The following is a 19,577-nucleotide window of genomic DNA, read 5'->3' as shown; positions in this document are numbered from 1 at the left end:
AACATCACTGTTAGCTGTGCTCTAGGCTTACACACTCAGGCAGAGAATTCTGAAGAGCTGGACTGGCTAGAGTATCTGAGGCTTCATTCACTAGAATGATAATGGCTAATCCATACTTTCCGATTCACATTTTCATGTCCCATCTAAACTTACCCTAAAGAGATCAAAATAAAGGAAATTGAATAGAATGTGGTAAAAAGATTATCCATGTCTTACAAAAATAGTTTAAATTATTCTAACCATTTGCTTTTGTGAAATAAAACAGGAAAATAGGAAAACACAGGATACTAATGAACAAGTTGGCCTGTTCCTCTTGCAGGTGAAAAAAATGAAGAAACTCCAGTCCTCATTTTACAAAGGAGAAACTGATTTAATAACATTTTTTTCTTATAACAAAAATAATGTATGCTCACTACAAAAAAAACATAAAACAAAGATGATCAAAAAATTCTCAAATTAGCAAATTTGTTATAAGTGTATTTATTATTTTTCTATGAATATAAAAACACATACATATACTTGTTCTGAGGCAACACCTGGCGAATTTATAGATCTACAATTTTAAGGAATAGAAAGTTGTACTTTTTATAAATAGAATTATGTGGGATCTGATAATTATGTAGAGTCTATCCCACCAGGAAATTAAAATATATGATTTAGGAATTAAACCCTACTCCTTAGAAAAAGATTTAAATAGTTTTGGTGGCAAAAAGCTCCAACGAGAAGTGAAATGTTGTGATCAGGTTGCATCTATGAAGAATTCTTAGGGCTGCAAAACAAAGGATGAAACTCAAAGGAAAATAAATATAGGAGAAGTGTCTCTGTATCTAACTCTTCTCCTTGGAGCCACACCAGGCGCAAATGTCCTAAACTTGGCATGTCCTAGAGCCCGCGCTCTACAAGAGAAGCCACCTAGATTCCTAGCTGCAACCACAGAAGACCCCACAGAGCCTGTGTGCCGAGTCAAGAGTCCATATACCACAGCAAATCTTTTTAATAAAAGAGGAAGGGTCCAACAGTTAGTTCATTGTAATCTTCTGAATTTCAAAGATAAAGACAGGCATTGACAAGCATATAGCAAGTTTACCTACAAAGGAAGATGAGTAGACTGGTGCGAGGTCTCTCCAGCACAGGAAATGCCAAGAAAAATAAAAGAGATCTAAAAAATGGGGAAGTCACTATGAAAGGAATGGAGTGAAAACTATCTTTTGGCAGTAGGACTATGAATAACTTTTTTAGGCTGAGTTTTCTGTATTAAAAAGTATCACTTGAACTAAAGTTATGACCCCCACCCTCCTGCCATAAACAACCTGAGTTACAGATGAGTTACAGATGTTAAATAACAGTGCACAACTGAGTGGAGAGCCCTAAGCTGCCCCACCTGGCAGCCTGGAGAATTTTCAGTCTGCAGCCCAGAAAGAGGTAATAGAAACATGAACTGAGGAGACAAATTCAAGTTTGGGAAGGACAAGCATGCTAATATATGGATAGGTATGGAGAAGAGAGACTGGCACAGACAGTGATAGCCCTGGAGATCTGTAGAGGGACCCCGAAGTTTCTGGATGACGAGTGATCTATACATAAGGCAGGGGAAGGGGATGTTCTCTGAAACTGGTGAAACAAACAAGAAGCAACAGGCCACACAACACCCAGAGCTCACATGGAGCTGAGAAAAATTAACTGTTCCCACTAAGGAAGTGGTCATGTATGGATATGAGAGTGGGACTATAAAGAAAGCTGTGCACCAAAGAATTGATGCTTTTGAACTGTGGTGTTGGAGAAGACTCTTGAGAGCCCCCTGGACTGCAAAGAGATCCAACCAGTGCATCCTAAAGGAAATCAGTCCTGAATATTCATTGGAAGGACTGATGCTGAAGCTCAGGCTCCAATACTTTGGCAAAGAACTGACTCATTGGAAAAGACCCTGATGCTATGAAAGACTGAAGGCGGGAGGAGAAGAGGATGACAGAGGATGAGACAGTTGGATGGCATCACTGACTGGATGGACATGAGTTTGAGTAAGCTCCAGGAGTTGGGGATGGACAGGGAAGTCTGGCATGCTGCAGTCCATGGGGTTGCAGAGTCAGACATGACTGAGCAATTGAACTGAACTGACTAAGGCAGAATGGAAGGACCTCCTCTTAACACATCCAGATGACTCCTCATAAAGGAACTACCTCAGTGGTGGAGCCAAATTAGCCCTAGACTGAAGGTTTTCTTTGGACTAGAAGTCTTAGTCTACTAAGGGTTCCATAGCAAAATAACAGACATTAGGCGGCTGCAAACAACAGAAATTCATTTCCTCACAATTCTTGAGGCTGGAAGCCCAAGATCAGGCTTCTATCTGAAAAATAAAATTGTTCCTGTTGTTTAGTTGCTCAGCCACGTCCAACTCTTTGCAACCCCACAGACTAGCCTATTCCTCTACAGGCTCCTCTGCCCATGGGATTCTCCAGGCAAGAATACAAGAGTGGATTGTCATTTCCTTCTCCACGGGATCTTCCAGACCTAGGGATCAATCCTGTCTCCTGCACTGGCAGATAGGTTCTTTACCGCTGAGCCACAAGGGATAAAATATTGCTTGCCATATCAGTAAATAAAGTATGTTGCAGTCATCAGCAATTTGCAGTCACCCCCAACATGAATCCTAAGGGAGAAATAAGGAATGCCCACCATCTAGCAGCCATCAGAACACAGCTACACTCGACAGTACAGCCTAAGAAAACACAGAACACTGGGCCCAGATAGCTGAGGTACGTATCAAAGGAATGATTTCAGTGAGCCCAGACTCTTGAATCTTCCCCTATGCAGAAAGATCCTAACTAAATTCCATAATTTGAGCTATCTAGTTTTCTTTTATTAACAGTAGCCTTTTGTTCCAACTACCTGGTATTATTATAAAAACTCCTATATATCCTTCCAGTCCCCCACCCTGCACCTTCCTCTTCAGAAGTTTCCTCGGCATTTATCTGAAAGGCTGTCTCCTGGGCTTGAAATACTAAGAATGTCCGCTGAATAAAACATAACTCTCAGCTCTTGGGTTGTGCATTTTTTCAGTTGACACAGCACAGTTGGATCCTGGCAAGGATTCTCTTTCTGACTTGCAGATGGCTGACTTCTTGCTGTATGCTCCCACAGCCTTTCCTTGTTCTATGCACATGGAGAAGGACAGCAAGCTCTCTGGTTTCTCTTCTTACAAGGGCACTTAACCCTGTCATGAGGGTTCCACCCTCACAACTTCATCTAAACCTAATTGCTGCCCAAAGGCTCCATCTCCAAATACTAACACATTAGGGGTTAGGGCTTCAACATATAAATTTTAAGAGAACAAAATTCAATGGATAGTAAACCCTCTAACCTAACCATAACCCTCTAGGGCTCAGTAGTATCTGACTCTTTGCAACCCCAAAGACTGTAGCACACCAGGCTCCTCTGTCTGTGGAATTTTCCAAGCAAGAATACTGGAGTGGGTTGCCACTTCCTACTCTTGGGGATCTTCCTGACCTAGGGATCAAACCCACGTCTCTTGCATCTCTTGCATTGGCAGGCAGATTCTTTACCAACTGTGCTACCCAGGAAGCCCCAGTACTTGCCCTAACAAGTCTTAAAAGCAAAACTCAAAATAATCAATTGAGTCCAAGTAAATTAACTGAGTGAAGCTCAACAATGAAAAATTCATAATGTCTAGCAGCTAATCAAAGTCGCCAGCCATGCAAAGAGGTAGGAGAATATGACCACATCAAAAAGGAAAACGGGATTCCCTGGCAGTCCAGCAGTTAGGGCTCCACGCTTCCACTGCAGAGGGCATACATTCGATCTTTGGTCAGGGAACTAGGATCCCACATGCTGTAGTGCATCCAAAAAAAATGGTTACATATATAAGTAAAGTATGAACAGAATAAAGAGATAAAGGATATAAAAATGATCTAAGTGGAATATGCAGAAATGAAAAATCTAAAATGAAAAATAATCTGAATGGGATTAAATGCAACAGAAGATCACTGTTATCAAAATAAATACTTTAAAGCAAAACAAAAATGTGTTAAGGAGCATATAACATATATACAATTAAAATGTATAACAGCACAAAAGATGGGAAAAGTGAAATGTAAATCTATTGTTCTAAAGTTCTTAATCTACATGAAATAGTATAATATTACACGAGGACCAACTCTGATAAATTAAAATATATGTTGAAAGCCCTAAAGCATCCACATCCACTAAAAATGTTTTTTAAAGAGTTACAACTAATAAACAAATAACAGCAATAAAATAGAATCATAAAAAATAGTTAATTGGGAACAAGGTAAGAATGTCCTCTCTCACCGGTGCTTCTCAACACTGTTTTAGGAGGAAATGGAAAGCACAGCTGACACCTGAACAACATGAATCTGAAGTGCACGGATTCACTTACAGATTTGTTTCAACAGTATATAAAAGTATGGAGATGTATGAAAATTTGAATAAACTTGTAGGTGAACTGTGCAGCCCAGAAATATTCAAAAAAATTTAAAAACATATGTCATGAACATATAAAATACATGCAGATACTGGTCTATCCGTACACAGGCATAAGATGAGTGACATTTAAGATAAAATTAACAATGTGTCCATTTTCTTACTGTTTTATAACTGTACTTTCAAAGAATTATATTAGTGTGCAATATACCTTTCCTAATTGGAGAAACTGCTCATCAGCCTATAGCTACAGATAAGTGGTTTTTTAAAAAATGTAACAATGTTCCCAAAACTGTATTATGAATGCAACTATAATGCTGTATGTCATAAAAATTTTATGACAAGTCATAGTGTTGTGTATAGGCTAGGCAACCATGAAGCAGTCATATCAAGTACTTTAGGCTATCATAAAACAATCATATTGCTGCTTCTACAATATCAATGTATGAATCACTGTACCTATAATTAACATTAATTTGTTTCACATTATCTTTTCATTTTTGACACCTAGTGTTAATAATATATATAATACATACAGTGTTTTGTATCATGTAAGACATTATTGATATAAGTACTGACAGATGATTCATCCTATAAACAATGTAAACTTATGATATTGATAAATATAGTAGAGTTCTGTAAATATATTTTTTTATGCTTTTCTTTGAAACTTTTTTCTCTAGCTTCCTGTATCATAAGTATGTGCTTAGTTGCTCAGTTGTATCCGACTCTTTGAGACCCCCTGGACTATATCCTGCCAGGTTCCTCTGTCCAGGGGATTGTTCAGGCAAGAATACTGGAGTGGGTGGCCATGCCCTCCTCCAGGGATCTTCCCAACTCAGGGATCGAACCCAGGCCTCCTGCATTGCAGGCAGATTCTTTGCCGTTGGAGCCACCAGGGAAGCCCTGTATCTTAAGTATACAGTATATAATAACATTTAATATACAAAACATGTTAATCAACTGTTTATATTATCAGACTTCTGGTCAACAGTAGGCTATTAGGAGTTGTTTTGGGGGAGTCAAAAGATATATGCAGATTTTTGACTGTGCAAGGGGTGGGTGCCCACAATCCCCACAGTATTCAACAAGGGTCAACTGTATAATAATTCAGAAGGAAGAAATATAACTATCTCTGCTTGAAGATGACATATTTGTCTATACAGAAACCCCGAAGAATCAACCAAAAAAAACTAGAATGAATATGCAATGATAGCAATGTTGCAGAATACAACATTAATAAGACAAAAGCTAATCACTTTCTTATATACCAGCAAGGAAGAAGTGGAACTCAAAAGTAAAAACACATGACCATTTAAGTCAGTGCACCCAAAATGAAATACTTTGGTATAAATCTAACAAATTGTATGAAGAATAATTCAAAACTCTGATGAAAGATATCAAAGAGCTATTAATACTACTAAACAAACGGAGGAGTATTCCATGTTCATGGATAGGAAGACTTAATGTCATCAAGAGGTCAGTTCTTCCCAACTTGATCTACAGATTCAATACAACCCCAATCAAAATCCCAGCAAGCTTTTTGAGGGATATCAACAAACTGATTCTAGAATTTATATGGAGAGACAAAAGACCCAGGATAAGTAACTCAATATTGAAGGAGAAGAACAAATTTGGAGGACTGGAGTTTCCTGGTGGTACAGTGGCTAAGACACCACACTCCCAATGCAGGGGGCCCAGGGTCAGTGCCTGGTTGGGGAACAACAAGACCCCACCTGCCAAAACTAAGAGTTCTTATGCCACAACTAAAGAGTTTGTATCAAAAGAATCTGTATGCCAAAACTTAAAAAAGAAAAAGATCCCACCTGCCATAAACAGAAGACCCCACATGCCACAAGAAGGAATGAAGATCCTGAGTGCTGCAGCTAAGACCCAGCCAAATAAAAATAAATATTTTTTAAAAATTGGAGGACTGACATTATCTGACTTCAAGACTTACTATAAAGGTATAGTAATCAAGATAGCTTGGTAATGGCAAAAGAATAGACCAACAGACCAATGGAACAGAACAAAGAATGCTGAAATAGATCCACAAAAATACAACCAACTCATCTTCGACAAAGAGAAAAAGCAATACAATGGAGTGAAGAGAATCTTCAACAATGGTGCTGGAACAACTGGACAGCCACATGCAAAAAAACTGACTGGAGAGAGACCTTACATCTTTCACAAAAATTAACCCAATGTGGATCAGAGAGACCTAAGTGTAAAATACAGACTGTTAAAATTCCTGCTGCTAAGTTGCTAAGTTGCTTCAGTCGTGTCCGACTCTGTGCGGCCCCATAGACGGCAGCCCACCAGGCTCCCCCGTCCCTGGGATTCTCCAGGCAAGAACACTGGAGTGGGTTGCCATTTCCTTCTCCAATGCATGAAAGTGAAAAGTCAAAGTGAAGTTGCTTAGTCGTGTCCAACTCTTAGCGACCCCATGGACTGCAGCCCACCAGGCTCCTCTGTCCACGGGATTTTCCAGGCAAGAGTACTGGAGTGGGGTGCCATTGCTTTTCCTAGACAATAACATTAGAGAACATCAAGATGACCTTGGGTATGACAATGACTTTTTAGATACAACACCAAAGATATGATCTATTAAAAAAAATAACTGACAAGCTGGACTTCATTAAAATAAAAAGCTTCCGCTCTAAGACAGAATATAAAGACAGTGAAAAGAAAAGTCACAAACTGCAAAAAAAAAAAAAAAGAAATTACAAAAGATATATCTGATAAAGACTTGTCAAACAAAATATACAAAGAACCATTAAAACTCAACAATAAGAAAACAAACAACCTAATTAAAAACAGGGCAAAATATCTGAACAGACATTTCACAACAGAAGATATACAGATAGCAAAGTAAGCATATTAAAAGATGTTCAACATGATGTCATTAGAGAAATGTAAATTAAAACAACAGTGAGGTATCACCACACAGCTAGTGTATATCAGTTGTTCAGTCGTGTCCAACTCTTTGCAATCCCATGGACTGCAGGCCACCAGGCTCCTCTGTCCATGGGATTCTCCAGGGAAGAATACTGGAGTGGGTCGCCATTTCCTCCTCCAATACAGCTAGTAGAATGATCAAAATCCAAAACACTGACAACACCAAATGCTGATGGGGATGTGGAGCAACAGGAACTCTCACACTGGTGGGAATGCAAGATGATATAGCCACTTCGGAAGACAGTTTGGCAGTTCCTTGCAAAACTAAACTAAACTCTCATCATATAATCAAGCCATCAGGCTCTTTGGTATTAACTCAAAGGAGCTGAAAATTTATGTCTACACACAAAACTGCACACAGACTGTTTACAGCAGCTTTATTCGTAACCAAAACCTGAAAGCAAACCAGATGTCCTTCGGGAGGCAAACAGATAAACTGCAATATATGCACACAATGGACTACTACTCAGCACTAAAGTGAAATGAGCTAAGAGGTCATGAAAACACACGGAGAAACTTTAAATGCATATCATTAAACGAAAGAAAGCAATATAAAAAGGCAACATACTGTATGATTCCAACTATATTACATTCTGGAAAAGGCGGGACTATAGAAACAGTAAAAAGATTGGTGGTTGCTATGGGCTAGAAAGGAGGAAGAGAAGAGCTGATAGAGCACAAAGAATGTGAGGGGCAGTGGAACTATATACTGTGATATTACAATGGTAGATATATGTCATTACACATGTCAAAATCCACAGAATTTACAGTATCAGGAGTGAACCCTAATGTAAACTATAGACTTTGGGTGATTATTATGTGTCAGTAAGGTTCAACTGTAACAAAGGTATCACTCTGCTGCAGGATGCTCATGGTATAGTGAGAGACGCCGCCTGAACGTAGGGGCAGTGAAAATATGGAGACTCCATATGCAGAGACATTACTTTGCCAACAAAAGTTCATCTAGTCAAGGCTATGGTTTTTCCTGTGGTCATGTATGGATGTGAGAGTTGGACTGTGAAGAAGGCTGAGCGCCGAAGAATTGATACTTTTGAACTGTGGTGTTGGAGAAGACTCTTGAGAGTCCCTTGGACTGCAAGGAGATCCAACCAGTCCATTCTGAAGGAGATCAGCCCTGGGATTTCTTTGGAAGGAATGATGCTACAGCTGAAACTCCAGTCCTTTGGCCACCTGATGTGAAGAACTGACTCATTTGAAAAGACCCTGATGCTGAGAAAGATTAAGGGCAGGAGGAGAAGGGGACGACAGAGGATGAGATGGCTGGATGGCATCACTGACTCGATGGATGTGAGTCTGAGTGAACTCCAGGAGTTGGTGATGGACAGGGAGGCCTGGCGTGCTGCGATTCATGGGGTCGCAAAGAGTTGGACACGACTGAGTGACTCATCTGATCTGATGTATTTTCTGCTCAAGTTTGCTGAGAACTTAAAACTGCTCTACAATTTTTACTTTTAAAAATTAATCCAGAAGAAAGAATAGGAAAAACCTGCAAAAATCAGATTTAAAACACAAAAATCAGATTTAAATCACTAAATATACATGGTATAAATATGCCCATTAAATTACAGAGACTGACAGAGTAAATAATAAAGCAAGATAACCATACACTGTCTTAAGGAAACACATTTGAAATATAAAAGAAGTATGTTAAAAATAAAAGTATATAAAAATATACAGTGTTAACATCTAAAGAATGCTAGCATCACCATGGCAATATAAAACAAAGTAAACTTCAAAACAAGGAATATTATGAACAATAAAAAGGGGTGTTTCATAATGATAAATAGGGCAATTCATCAGGACACATATAAATCCTAAATATTGGACTGACTAAAATAGTTCATTCAAGTTGTTCCATAAGATGCTATGGAACAAACTTTTTGGCCAGCTCAATGTATATGCACCTAACAGATTTACACCTAAGGCTAAAAAGTAAAATAAACAAATCCACAACTATATTTAAATATTTCAACACTGATCCTGCAGCAATTAAAGGAAAAACTAGGAAAACATCAGCAAAAATAAAGAATTCCTCAATGGTGCTATAACCAACTTTACTGACATTTATAGAACACTCTACCCAAATATATTAGGTCAGTGCAAAATTAACTGCAGTTTTCCATTGTTGAACTTTGCTATTTGATATTGGAATATATTTTTAAATACATCATCTTAATGTATACATTGCTTTATGTTTTTTTGCTAATGACTTATTATTTGCTGTGTATCCTACAATTCAACTCAATTCTTACACTGGAGATAGCATTCAGATTCCATGGCCAAGTTCTGCAAGACTGAACACCCATGGCATCCTCTGACTTTAGATGACAATTCCAAGTCCAGGCTGCCACCTGAGCAGTGGCTATAAACAAGGTTTCCATAACCCTCTCCTTGGGTTCAATTTAATTTGCTATAATGGATCACAGAACTCAGAGAAACATTTCAATTACTAGATTACTGGTTTATTATAAAAAGATATTAGAGAAAGAAATGACAACCCATTCCAGTATTCCTGCCTGGAGAATCCCATGGACAGAGGAGCCAAGTGGGCTACAGTCCATGGACGTCACAGGGAAGTTGGACACGAGTTAGCAACTAAACAATGACAACAATAAAAGGGCAGAACTCCACACCACACACAAAAAGTAACTCAAGGTGAATTAAAAATCTGAACATAAGACCAGAAACCATAAAAGTCCTGGAAGAAAACTTAGATAAGCTCCTGTCCTCAGTCTTAGAAATGACTTTTTGGATTTGACACTGAAAGGAAAGGCAGCAAAAGCAAAAACAAGGAGGACTACAATCAAACTAAAAACCTATGGCACAAAAAAGACTATCAAAAAATGAATGAGAGAAAATATTTGCAAATCTTATATTTGATAAGGTATTAATGCCCAAAATATATAAAAGAACTTCCACAACTCACCATCAAAGAAAAAAACAATCCTAAAAACTTCAACTGAAAAAATAAGCAGAGGATCTGAATAGACATTCCCCCCTACTCCCGCCCCAAATGTACAGACAACCAACAAGTAAATGAAAAGGGGCTGCTTGATACAAACAATCATCTTCCCTGGTGGCTCAGATGGTAAAGAATCTGCCTGCAATGCAGGAGACCTGGGTTCGATCCCTGGGTTGGGAAGATCCCTTGGAGAAGGGAATGGCTACCCACTCCAGTATTCTCAACTGGAGAATTCCATGGACAGAGGAGCCTAGCAGGCTACAGTCCACAGGGTCGCAGAGCTGGATACTGAGGGACTAACACAGGGAATGCAAACCAAACCACAATGAAATATCACCTAACACCTGGTAGAATGACTATTATTAAAAAGACTAGAAATAACAAGTACTGATGAAGATGTAGAGAAAAAGTAATCCTTGTGCACTGTTGGTGGGAATGTAAATTGGTGCAGATACCATACAAAATGGTATAAAGAAGCACCATATCATCCAGCAACCTCTGGGTATTTATCTGAAGGAAACAAAAATACCAACTCAAAAAGATATCTGCACACCCATATTATCTGCAGCATTTACACAAACAATTTAAGTGTTCATTGATAGACATAAAGAAGTTGTGGAATATGTGTATTAGCCATAAAGCAAGGAGGAAATCCCACAATTTGTAATAACAATGAATGAATCTTGAGGGCATTATGCTAAGTAAAACAAGTCAGACACATATTGCACAATCTTACTTACATGTTAAATCTGTTCAACAAAAACAATAAAGAAAACCAAACTCACAGAAACAGGATAGATGGGTGGTTGCCAGAGGCAGCATGCAGGGGGTGGGCAAAAGAGGTAAAGGTGCTCAAAAAGTATAAACTTCCAGTTATAAACTAATTAGTCTTGGGGATGTAATGTACAGCATGGTATTTCTTTTATATATAAATATATATACACACATAGGTATTAACTGTATATTAATAATACTGCATTCTATAATTAAAAGTTGCTGAGAGTAAATCTTAAAAAGTCCTCACCATAAGAAAAAAAATTTTAACTCTGTGTGGTGATGGATATTTACTACACTTATTGTGATCATTTCACAATACATACATATATCTAATCCTGTTTTAATCCTATTGTATGAAGCTAATATCATGTTATACATCAATTATATGTTTTGTTAATGAATGAAAAATAAATAAAAAGATATAACTCAAGAAAAAGTCAAATGGAAGAGATACAGAGGGCAAGGTATGTGAGGAGGAGTGCAGAATTTTCACGCCTTTTCCTAGCATGCCACTCTCCCCAAATCTCTGTATGTTCACCAACCCAGAAGCTTTACAAACCCTCTGGGGTTTTCATGGAGTTATCGTCACATCAGCATGACTGATTAACCACTGGCTATGAATGAAATTAATTTCCAACTCTTCTATGCTCCTAGGAGGTTTAGAGCCGGACTGAAGCGTTCTAACCTTCCAATTACATAGTTGACTCCATTAGGTTGCTAATGGAGTCAGGTCGAACCTAACTAAGAATTAGCAATTCTTAGGTGCTTTCCAAAAGCCACCTCATTAAAATAACAAAAGCCACCTTTATTGCTCTCTTTACTTAGGAATTTCCAAAGGTTTTAGGAGATCTGTGCCAGAAAAGGATGAAGACCAAATATATATTTCTTATAAAATCAGTGTCTTCCAACTCAATACAAAGAAAATTTGATTTTTAAGAATGAGCAAAAGATAGAAGAGACACTTCCAAGAAGATATACAAATGGTGTGTTCATGTATGCTCAGTTACTTCAATTGTGTCCAACTCTCTGCAACCCCATTGACTGTAGTTGGTGAGGCTCCTTTATCCATGGGATTTTCCCAGCAAAAAGACTGAAGTGGGTTGCCTTGCCCTCCTCCAGGGGATCTTCCCAACCCTGGAATTGAATCCATGTCTTCTGCATCTTCTGCACTGCAGGTGGATTCTTTACCCCTGAGCCACTGGGCAAATATACCCAATATTATTCATCACTAGAGAAACTTCAGTTAAAGCCATAATGAGATACTACCATGCTGCTGCTGCTGCTAAGTCACTTCAGTCGTGTCTGACTCTGTGCGACCCCATAGACGACAGCCCACCAGGCTCCCCCGTCCCTGGGATTCTCCAGGCAAGAACACTGGAGTGGGTTGCCATTTCCTCCTCCAATGCATGAAAGTGAAAAGTGAAAGTGAAGTCGCTCAGTCATGTCCAACTCTTAGCGACCCCATGGACTGCAGCCTACCAGGCCCCTCCATCCATGGGATTTTCCAGGCAAGAGTACTGGAGATACTACCATACACCCACTTAAATGGCTACTGTTTTTTAAATCGATAATACCAAATGTTAACAGAGATGCAAGTGGAACTCTTATACATAGCTCACAAAGTAAAACTGTACAGCCACTTTGGAAAGAGTTTGGTAATTTCTTAAAAGTTGAACTTACTGTTTGACCCAATAATCTAACTTTTAGGTACTGACCCAAGACAAATGAAGTCAATGTTCACACAAAGTATAAGTAAATGTTCATAGCAGCTTTATTCATAATACCTCAAACAGCAAACAACCCAAATATCTAATGATGAATGGAAAATAAATTGAGGTTTATCAATACAGAGAAACAATACTCAATAAGAAAAAGGAATAAACTACTGATACATATTGGATGAATCTCAAAAGCATCCTGTTAAAGAAACTAGACACAAAAAGTTAAGCATTATTTAATTCCATTCATATGAAACTCTTGGAAAGTCAAAATTATAGTAAGTATTGGTTGTCTGTAGCTGTAGTTGGGGAAAGAGATCAACTACAAAGTGGCATGAAGGAATTCTGTGGGGAAGACTGAAATGCTGTTTCTTGACTTTGATGGCAATTACACATCTAGATACATATGTTAAAACTCAAGCTGTACATTTTCAATGGATAGATTTTACTATATGTAAATTAAGTTACTAAAGCTAATTTTTTAAAGTTATAGAAAAAAGGACTTTTTATTATTTATTATTTTTTTTATTGGGGTATAGCAAATTAACAATGTTGTGATAGTTTCCAGTGAACCGTGAAGGACTCAGTTATACACATTACACGTATCCATTGTCCCCCAAACTCCCCTTCCATCCAGGCTGCCACATAACATTAAAATAGTTTCATGTGCTATGCAGTGGACCTTGTTGGCGATCTATTTTCAATATAGCAGTGTGTACATGCCCATTCCAAATTCCCTAAGTATCCTTTACCCCATTCTCCCCTCCTGGCAACCATAAGCTCAGTCTGTGAGTCTGTTTCTGTTCTGTAATAAGTTCATTTGTATCATTTCTTTTTAGATTCCACATATAAGGGATGTCATACAATACTTCTCTGACTTACTTTACTCAATATGACACTCTCTATATCCATACATGTTGCTGCAAATGGCACTATTTCATTCTTTCTAATGGCTGAGTGTCATTCCATTGTATACATGACAAAAATTCAGCACCCATTTATAGATAGAAACTTTTCAGACAGTGGGCAAAGAGGGAACATACCTCAACATAATACAGGCCATATATGACAAACCTACAGTTAGCATTATAGTTAATGGTGAAAAGCTGAAAGCATCCCCTCTAAGATCAGGAACAAGACCAGGATGTCAACTCTTACCACTTTTAGTCAACATAGTTTTGGAAGTCCTAGTTACGGCAATCAGAGAAGAAAAAGAAGTAAAGGGAATCCAAACTGGGGAAGAAGAAGTTAAATGGTCACTGTTTGCAGATGACATGATACTACACATAGAAGATACTAAAGATCTACCAGAAAACTACTAGAACTCATCAATGAATTTGGTAAAGTTGCAGGTTACAAAATACACAGAAATCTATTGCATTTCTATATACTAACAACAAAAGATCACAAAGAGAAATTCAAGAAACAATTCCATTGACCACTGCATGAAAAAGAGTAAAATACCTAGGAATAAACCTACCTAAGGAGACAAAAGATCTGTACTCCAAAACCTATTAAGATACTGATGAAAGAAATAAAAGATGATACACACAAGTGGAAAGATACATCACATTCATGGATTGCAAGAATCAATATTGTCAAAATGACTGTAATGCCCAAGGCAAGCTACAGATTCAATGTAATCCCTATCAAATTACTAATGGCATTTTCCATAGAACAAGAACCAAAAAAAATCTCAAAATGTGTATGGAGACACAAAAGACCCCCAAATAGCCAAAGCAATCTTGAGAAAGAAAAATGTAGCTGGAAGAATCAGGCTCCCTGACTTCAGGCTATACTACAAAGCTACAGTCATCAAAACAGTATGATACTGGCACAAGAATATTAATAGAAATACAGCTCAATGGAACAGGATAGAAAACCCAGAAATAAGCCCATTCAACTGTGGTTAATTAATCTATGACAAAAGAGGCAAGACTATACAATGCTGGAAAGACAGTCTCTTCAATAAATGGTGCTAGGAAAACTTTACATGTAAAAGTTACATGTAGAAATAAGGCACTTTTATGTCTTTAATTTCCATGACCTTATTTTGAGCTCTACTTGTTCATCTTGCAAACTTAACTGGGTTTTTGTTGGTTCTACTCTAATAGTTTTTACTCAAAGTCCTTCAGCATTACAGTCACATTACCAGGACTGCAGTGTCAGGGCCAACATTCAGGTGAAGATACTCATGAGGTAAGTTGCAAATATGCTTCTATAACTTTGATGAGAAGATGGAACTAGAGATACAGATTTGGGAATCATCTGCAGAAAATAGTAGAAAACAAGGAGTTGATAAAACTGTACTCTTTTCTCACTGCCAGGTCTCACTTCTTACTAAACCACAAAGCCACAGAAAATGCTTAAGTTAAATCTGAAATAAGTGAATGACTTGAATTTCAAAAGGGCAATTTTTCCATGAGAGTTAAGTAATAACCACTAAATTTACAGACAGTTTTGGTGTATTTACAGCTCCAAACTCAGACATCTTACCTGGTTTAATTTTTCACTGTGATTCAGCCTTGAAGTCTCCATTACATTTGATCTAGAATTCCTTTCCATGCCCAGTATTTGCTTTGGTGGTTCCATGTTTGAAGTGGGTTGTGAAAAGCACGCCTTTGCTACTGGGAAGCCTATGGGATATGACCCTTGTTGCTTCATTCTAAAAGGCTGGGTGAAAATCTTACCTTTTGTGAATAAAAGAAGAGGAGAAAAAATTATCACTACCAATTTCTAGTTTATTTTCTAGTGGCTATATGTAGAGGTTAGGCCCTTAGAACTAAAAAGTCAGCTTGCATTTTCATAGTATGCCAATAAACTTTACATACAATGGAAATGATTAGTCATCTACAGAACAAAACCAAGAGATAATAAGGTGTTACTGAAAGATTGGGGGTTTCTAAAACTCTACTTAAGGACACCTGAAAATCATCACAGAGGCAAGACTCAATAGGTAAAAATCAAAAAAGCTGTATCTTGTTTAGGAGACCATTAAGTCTTCAAATAAAGAATCTGCTTGAATTATGCTTTTCAAACTGGATAACCATCTAGTGGTTATGAGGGGAGAGGTGGAGAATGAAAAGCTACAGAATAAAGGATGTTATCCTAGAGTTTAGATTCTTTTCTTCAAGATTAGTAGGTAGGGAAACACCACAGGAGAAAGGTATATTGTTAAAAAACATGAAAGATAACTGAACCCCAGCAAGGCCTAGCTCTTTCTTTACCCTAAAATCAAGCTGACAAGAGAAAAAAATTACTTCCAAGATATCCTGATGAGGAATCACGGACTATGGGTGGAGAAAATCAACAATTCATTCACTGGGAAGGAATATCCACCCTCTACAATTCATTAAATTGTCAAACTGCTTTATACAACTCAAATTCATATAAGTTGAATAGCATGAGTTACTCTCCCAAAGTTTAAGCACCTCACGAATACTGACACAGGGAGTTCCCAGGTGGCCTAGTGGTTAGGATTCAGCACTTTTCACAGCTGTGGTCTGGGTTCCATCCCTGGTCATGGAACAGAGATCCCACAAGTGGCATGGGACAGCCAAAAAATTTTTAAAAAAAGAATACTGATGCCGTTGAGGTTTAGACACAAAACACTCAGTGGCCCCCATAGTCTTCCTTGACTAGAACCTGTAAACCCCCTACCATATCCTTGTCAAATTACACTTCCCATCACAATTTAAATATTGGTTTATAAATTCATGATAGTCTCATGATTTTTATATATTAATCTAAAAACACAGATTTTGAGAAAAAGAAAAATCACTGAAATGGGCATAGAGTTCCCCGAATAGGCAGTGAGTGAATGGATTCTATACTGTCAAGGGTCTAGAGAGACATATCAATAATCATATTAGTCTTCTGAGCCTTTAAGAGAGACAGTAATTGGGTACGCAAAGCACTGAATGAGCAGTAATAAGAGTTCAGTACCTAACTTTAGCTGTACCACTTTTCTAGCCATGAAATTTTTGAAAAGTCATTCAACTTTCTTGAGTTTTAGCTTTCTGATCTGTAAGACAGTTACTCACCCAACCTGTCTATAGTATGAGAATCCAAGGTAAAATGCTATACAAATACGGTGGTTATCATTACACTACATAAATTAATACAAATGCCTGCTAGGGTATCAAAGATTCAGTGATAGCCAAGATCAGATAGCAAATGCCACAGATCAGTATTATTTTTTTAAACTTTTAATTTTCTATACTATATCTTCTTTACCTGAACACACATAACTGATGTTCATTTACAGCACTCCAGAGAGAGCTGATCTTATGTTTTCATAATAGTAGCCAGGCAGTTTACAGATCTTGTCTCATTTAATCCTCAGTATGACTCCAAGAGCCAAGTATAATTATTCCTATTATAGAGATGAGGGGACTAAAGGCTTAGCCATTTTAAGTAACTCGCCTGAGATAACACGGCTATCAAGTGGTAGAGCCACGATTCAACTTCAACAAACTAATGGAGCTTAGCCATTGCATGTATACATATATACACATATGTACAACAGCTCCAAAATTTGCTGATCTGCAGTATGGTTACTTGTGCTAATGTGCTTACCTGCAGGCCATCCTCTCTGCTTTTCCTCTGATACACTCTTCTTCAGCGTCAACAAAGAACCTGCTCTGGTCTGCTCCACAGAAATAACATCTGAAGCAGCATTCAGCACTTCGAACATAGAGAGGAAGCCATACTGCACATACTGGAATGATCGTCCAAATCGATTGGCAAATGCATTTTCAAAATCAGAAAGGAGAACAGGAGATAACGCCAAGAGATCTTTCAACTCACTCTTCACAACAGCTGGAAGAATAGGGGGCACCCTTCCTCGGTAAGGTACTCGCCGGCGAGAGGTGGGACCAGAGCAAACACTGGCCCTTCCCTTCTGCACAGAGTTTCGAACCTTATGGTTGCTCTTCTGTTTTGCAACTAAATTTGCTATTCCTTTGGTGGACTCATCTGGGATGGCTAAGGAGGTGTGAAGAAAAAAAAAGAAATCATATTTAGGTGAAAACTGACTCCCTTCTTCATTCTTTGCACCTGTGGTTATATAATTTTTTGCTCCCCAAGGAGCTTTGTATCTAGGTGGCACGATAAACATGAATCCCTGGTTACTCCATTTCTTGCATTTTAGACAACAGCTTGTTAGCTTCTCTACTGGAGGACGGAGAACAGTGGAACCCAACTGGTTAACACTGCTACTAATTAACTCCTGAAAGATCTGAAACTCTAGAGATGAACAATAAACTTCCCTACAATGATGTTTTTGTGCTTCATGAAATTTAAAACAAGATTCCATAATTAAAAAGTCCCCTTGTTTAAGTTTCTCCTGATATAAGATGTTAAAACATGAAATCATATGCAAAACGTAGTTTTTGTGAAAGCACAGCATTCTGGGGAGGGTTTCCTGATTGTGTTAAAGATCTAACTCTGCTCACAACCTCAAAGGTGCCTATGATCTCTCTTCTCCCTCAAGAAAGTAAAATCCCCTGCCTGGAATGCAGGATACTTGCAGAGCTAGAGCAATTCTTTACCAAGTGATTATTATTACAAAGTTCATAGACCTCCAAATCTTAAACCTACCTTTCAGTATTACAGTACCATCCCCACAGGGGCAGACACTGACAACATCAGGCATATCCAACACCAGCTCCATTGTGGACCGATACCCAAGGATTCGGAGCGGTAAATGGTTGCCAACCATCAAAAGGTACTCCTTTTCCAACTGCTGTGGGGTCAAACCATCTTTGGTGGAAATGAGAAGTGACCTTATTTCCTTCCTCAGGCATTCCTGTATACGCTCTTGTTCAGACATTGCACCTACAAGATTTAAGACAGAATCATTGCTCATGAAGAAAAGCAGGCAAACCCAAGAGGAAAAATAATAATAAAAAGTTTAAAATGGCCCAAAGTGGAATATAAACAACCGAGATGCGGCTTTTAAAGGTAAACGAGGCAGAAACAATACCACGAGGGTGCTCTGAAACTTGGGTTTGGGAAAGCTCCTATATAATTCAAAGTCTAAATCCCAATCTGTGATGATTAACCCAAGTGTGCCTCAAGAAATCCCTGCCGCGACCTAACGTGTGAAAAGTTTAAGTTCCTGGCTCGTTTTTTTTGGTGAAGCCTTAACTCTGCTTGTCCTAGATCTCACTCTACACTGTAGACTTCGTATCAGAGACTCTCTCGCCCACTCTTCCGGAACCAAGACTGGGAAGGAGGCAAACGCAGCACGCCTTCCTCCGCAGCGCGAGCACTGGGCTCCGCGGAATCACGCTCAGACGGCAAACTTTCTCCAGAGCCCAAACTTACGGAGAGGCTCCCCGCGTTGTCTTCCAAGTCAACCACCTTGTCGTTGCCCGCCCTCTCCCAACTATGCTCGGCTTGGGCGCGGGGTGTTGACCCCTCCCAACCCTACCTCCCAAAGTCTCTCAAGGGGACTGCCCACGGCCCTGGGTAAAAGAGGCAGTGGGGCGGGAAGCAGGCGGAGCACCCTTCAGCTGCCCGACCCTGCCCGGCCGCCCCTCACCCTGGCGCTGCCGCTGCCGCTGCCGTTGCGGACCTGGCAACGTCAAAGGTGCACACGAACTACCAGCCACAGACCCGCAGCTGTGAGGCGGCCTGCGCGCCTGCGCACTAGTGCCTGAGGGCCCGCGAGGTGCGCT

At 38.9% G+C, this 19,577-nt stretch overlaps 1 protein-coding gene across 2 annotated transcripts in view; it reads right to left on the bottom strand.

Annotated features, from left to right (window-relative positions):
- TDRD5 (tudor domain containing 5) overlaps positions 1–19,577 on the bottom strand; it is an 86,162-nt gene that overhangs the window by 58,882 nt on the left and 7,703 nt on the right. The window contains exons 1-4 of one of the 2 annotated variants that reach the window (XM_061383346.1): positions 19,442–19,551; positions 18,496–18,732; positions 17,473–17,880; positions 15,391–15,584 (exon numbers count right to left, since the gene is read on the bottom strand). In XM_061383346.1, coding sequence (XP_061239330.1) covers positions 15,391–15,584; positions 17,473–17,880; positions 18,496–18,727 — 834 coding nt within the window. In that variant the 5' untranslated portion in view covers positions 18,728–18,732; positions 19,442–19,551. Of the gene's footprint in view, positions 1–15,390; positions 15,585–17,472; positions 17,881–18,495; positions 18,733–19,441; positions 19,552–19,577 lie in introns of those variants that run through there. The other variant, XM_061383348.1, reaches the window with a different exon arrangement.

This window comes from Bos javanicus, chromosome 16 (assembly GCF_032452875.1).
Source record: "Bos javanicus breed banteng chromosome 16, ARS-OSU_banteng_1.0, whole genome shotgun sequence".
In the NCBI taxonomy this organism is placed as follows: domain Eukaryota; kingdom Metazoa; phylum Chordata; class Mammalia; order Artiodactyla; family Bovidae; genus Bos; species Bos javanicus.
Note: the sequence above shows the minus strand (reverse complement) of the source record. Positions and strands in the feature narration are given on the sequence as shown.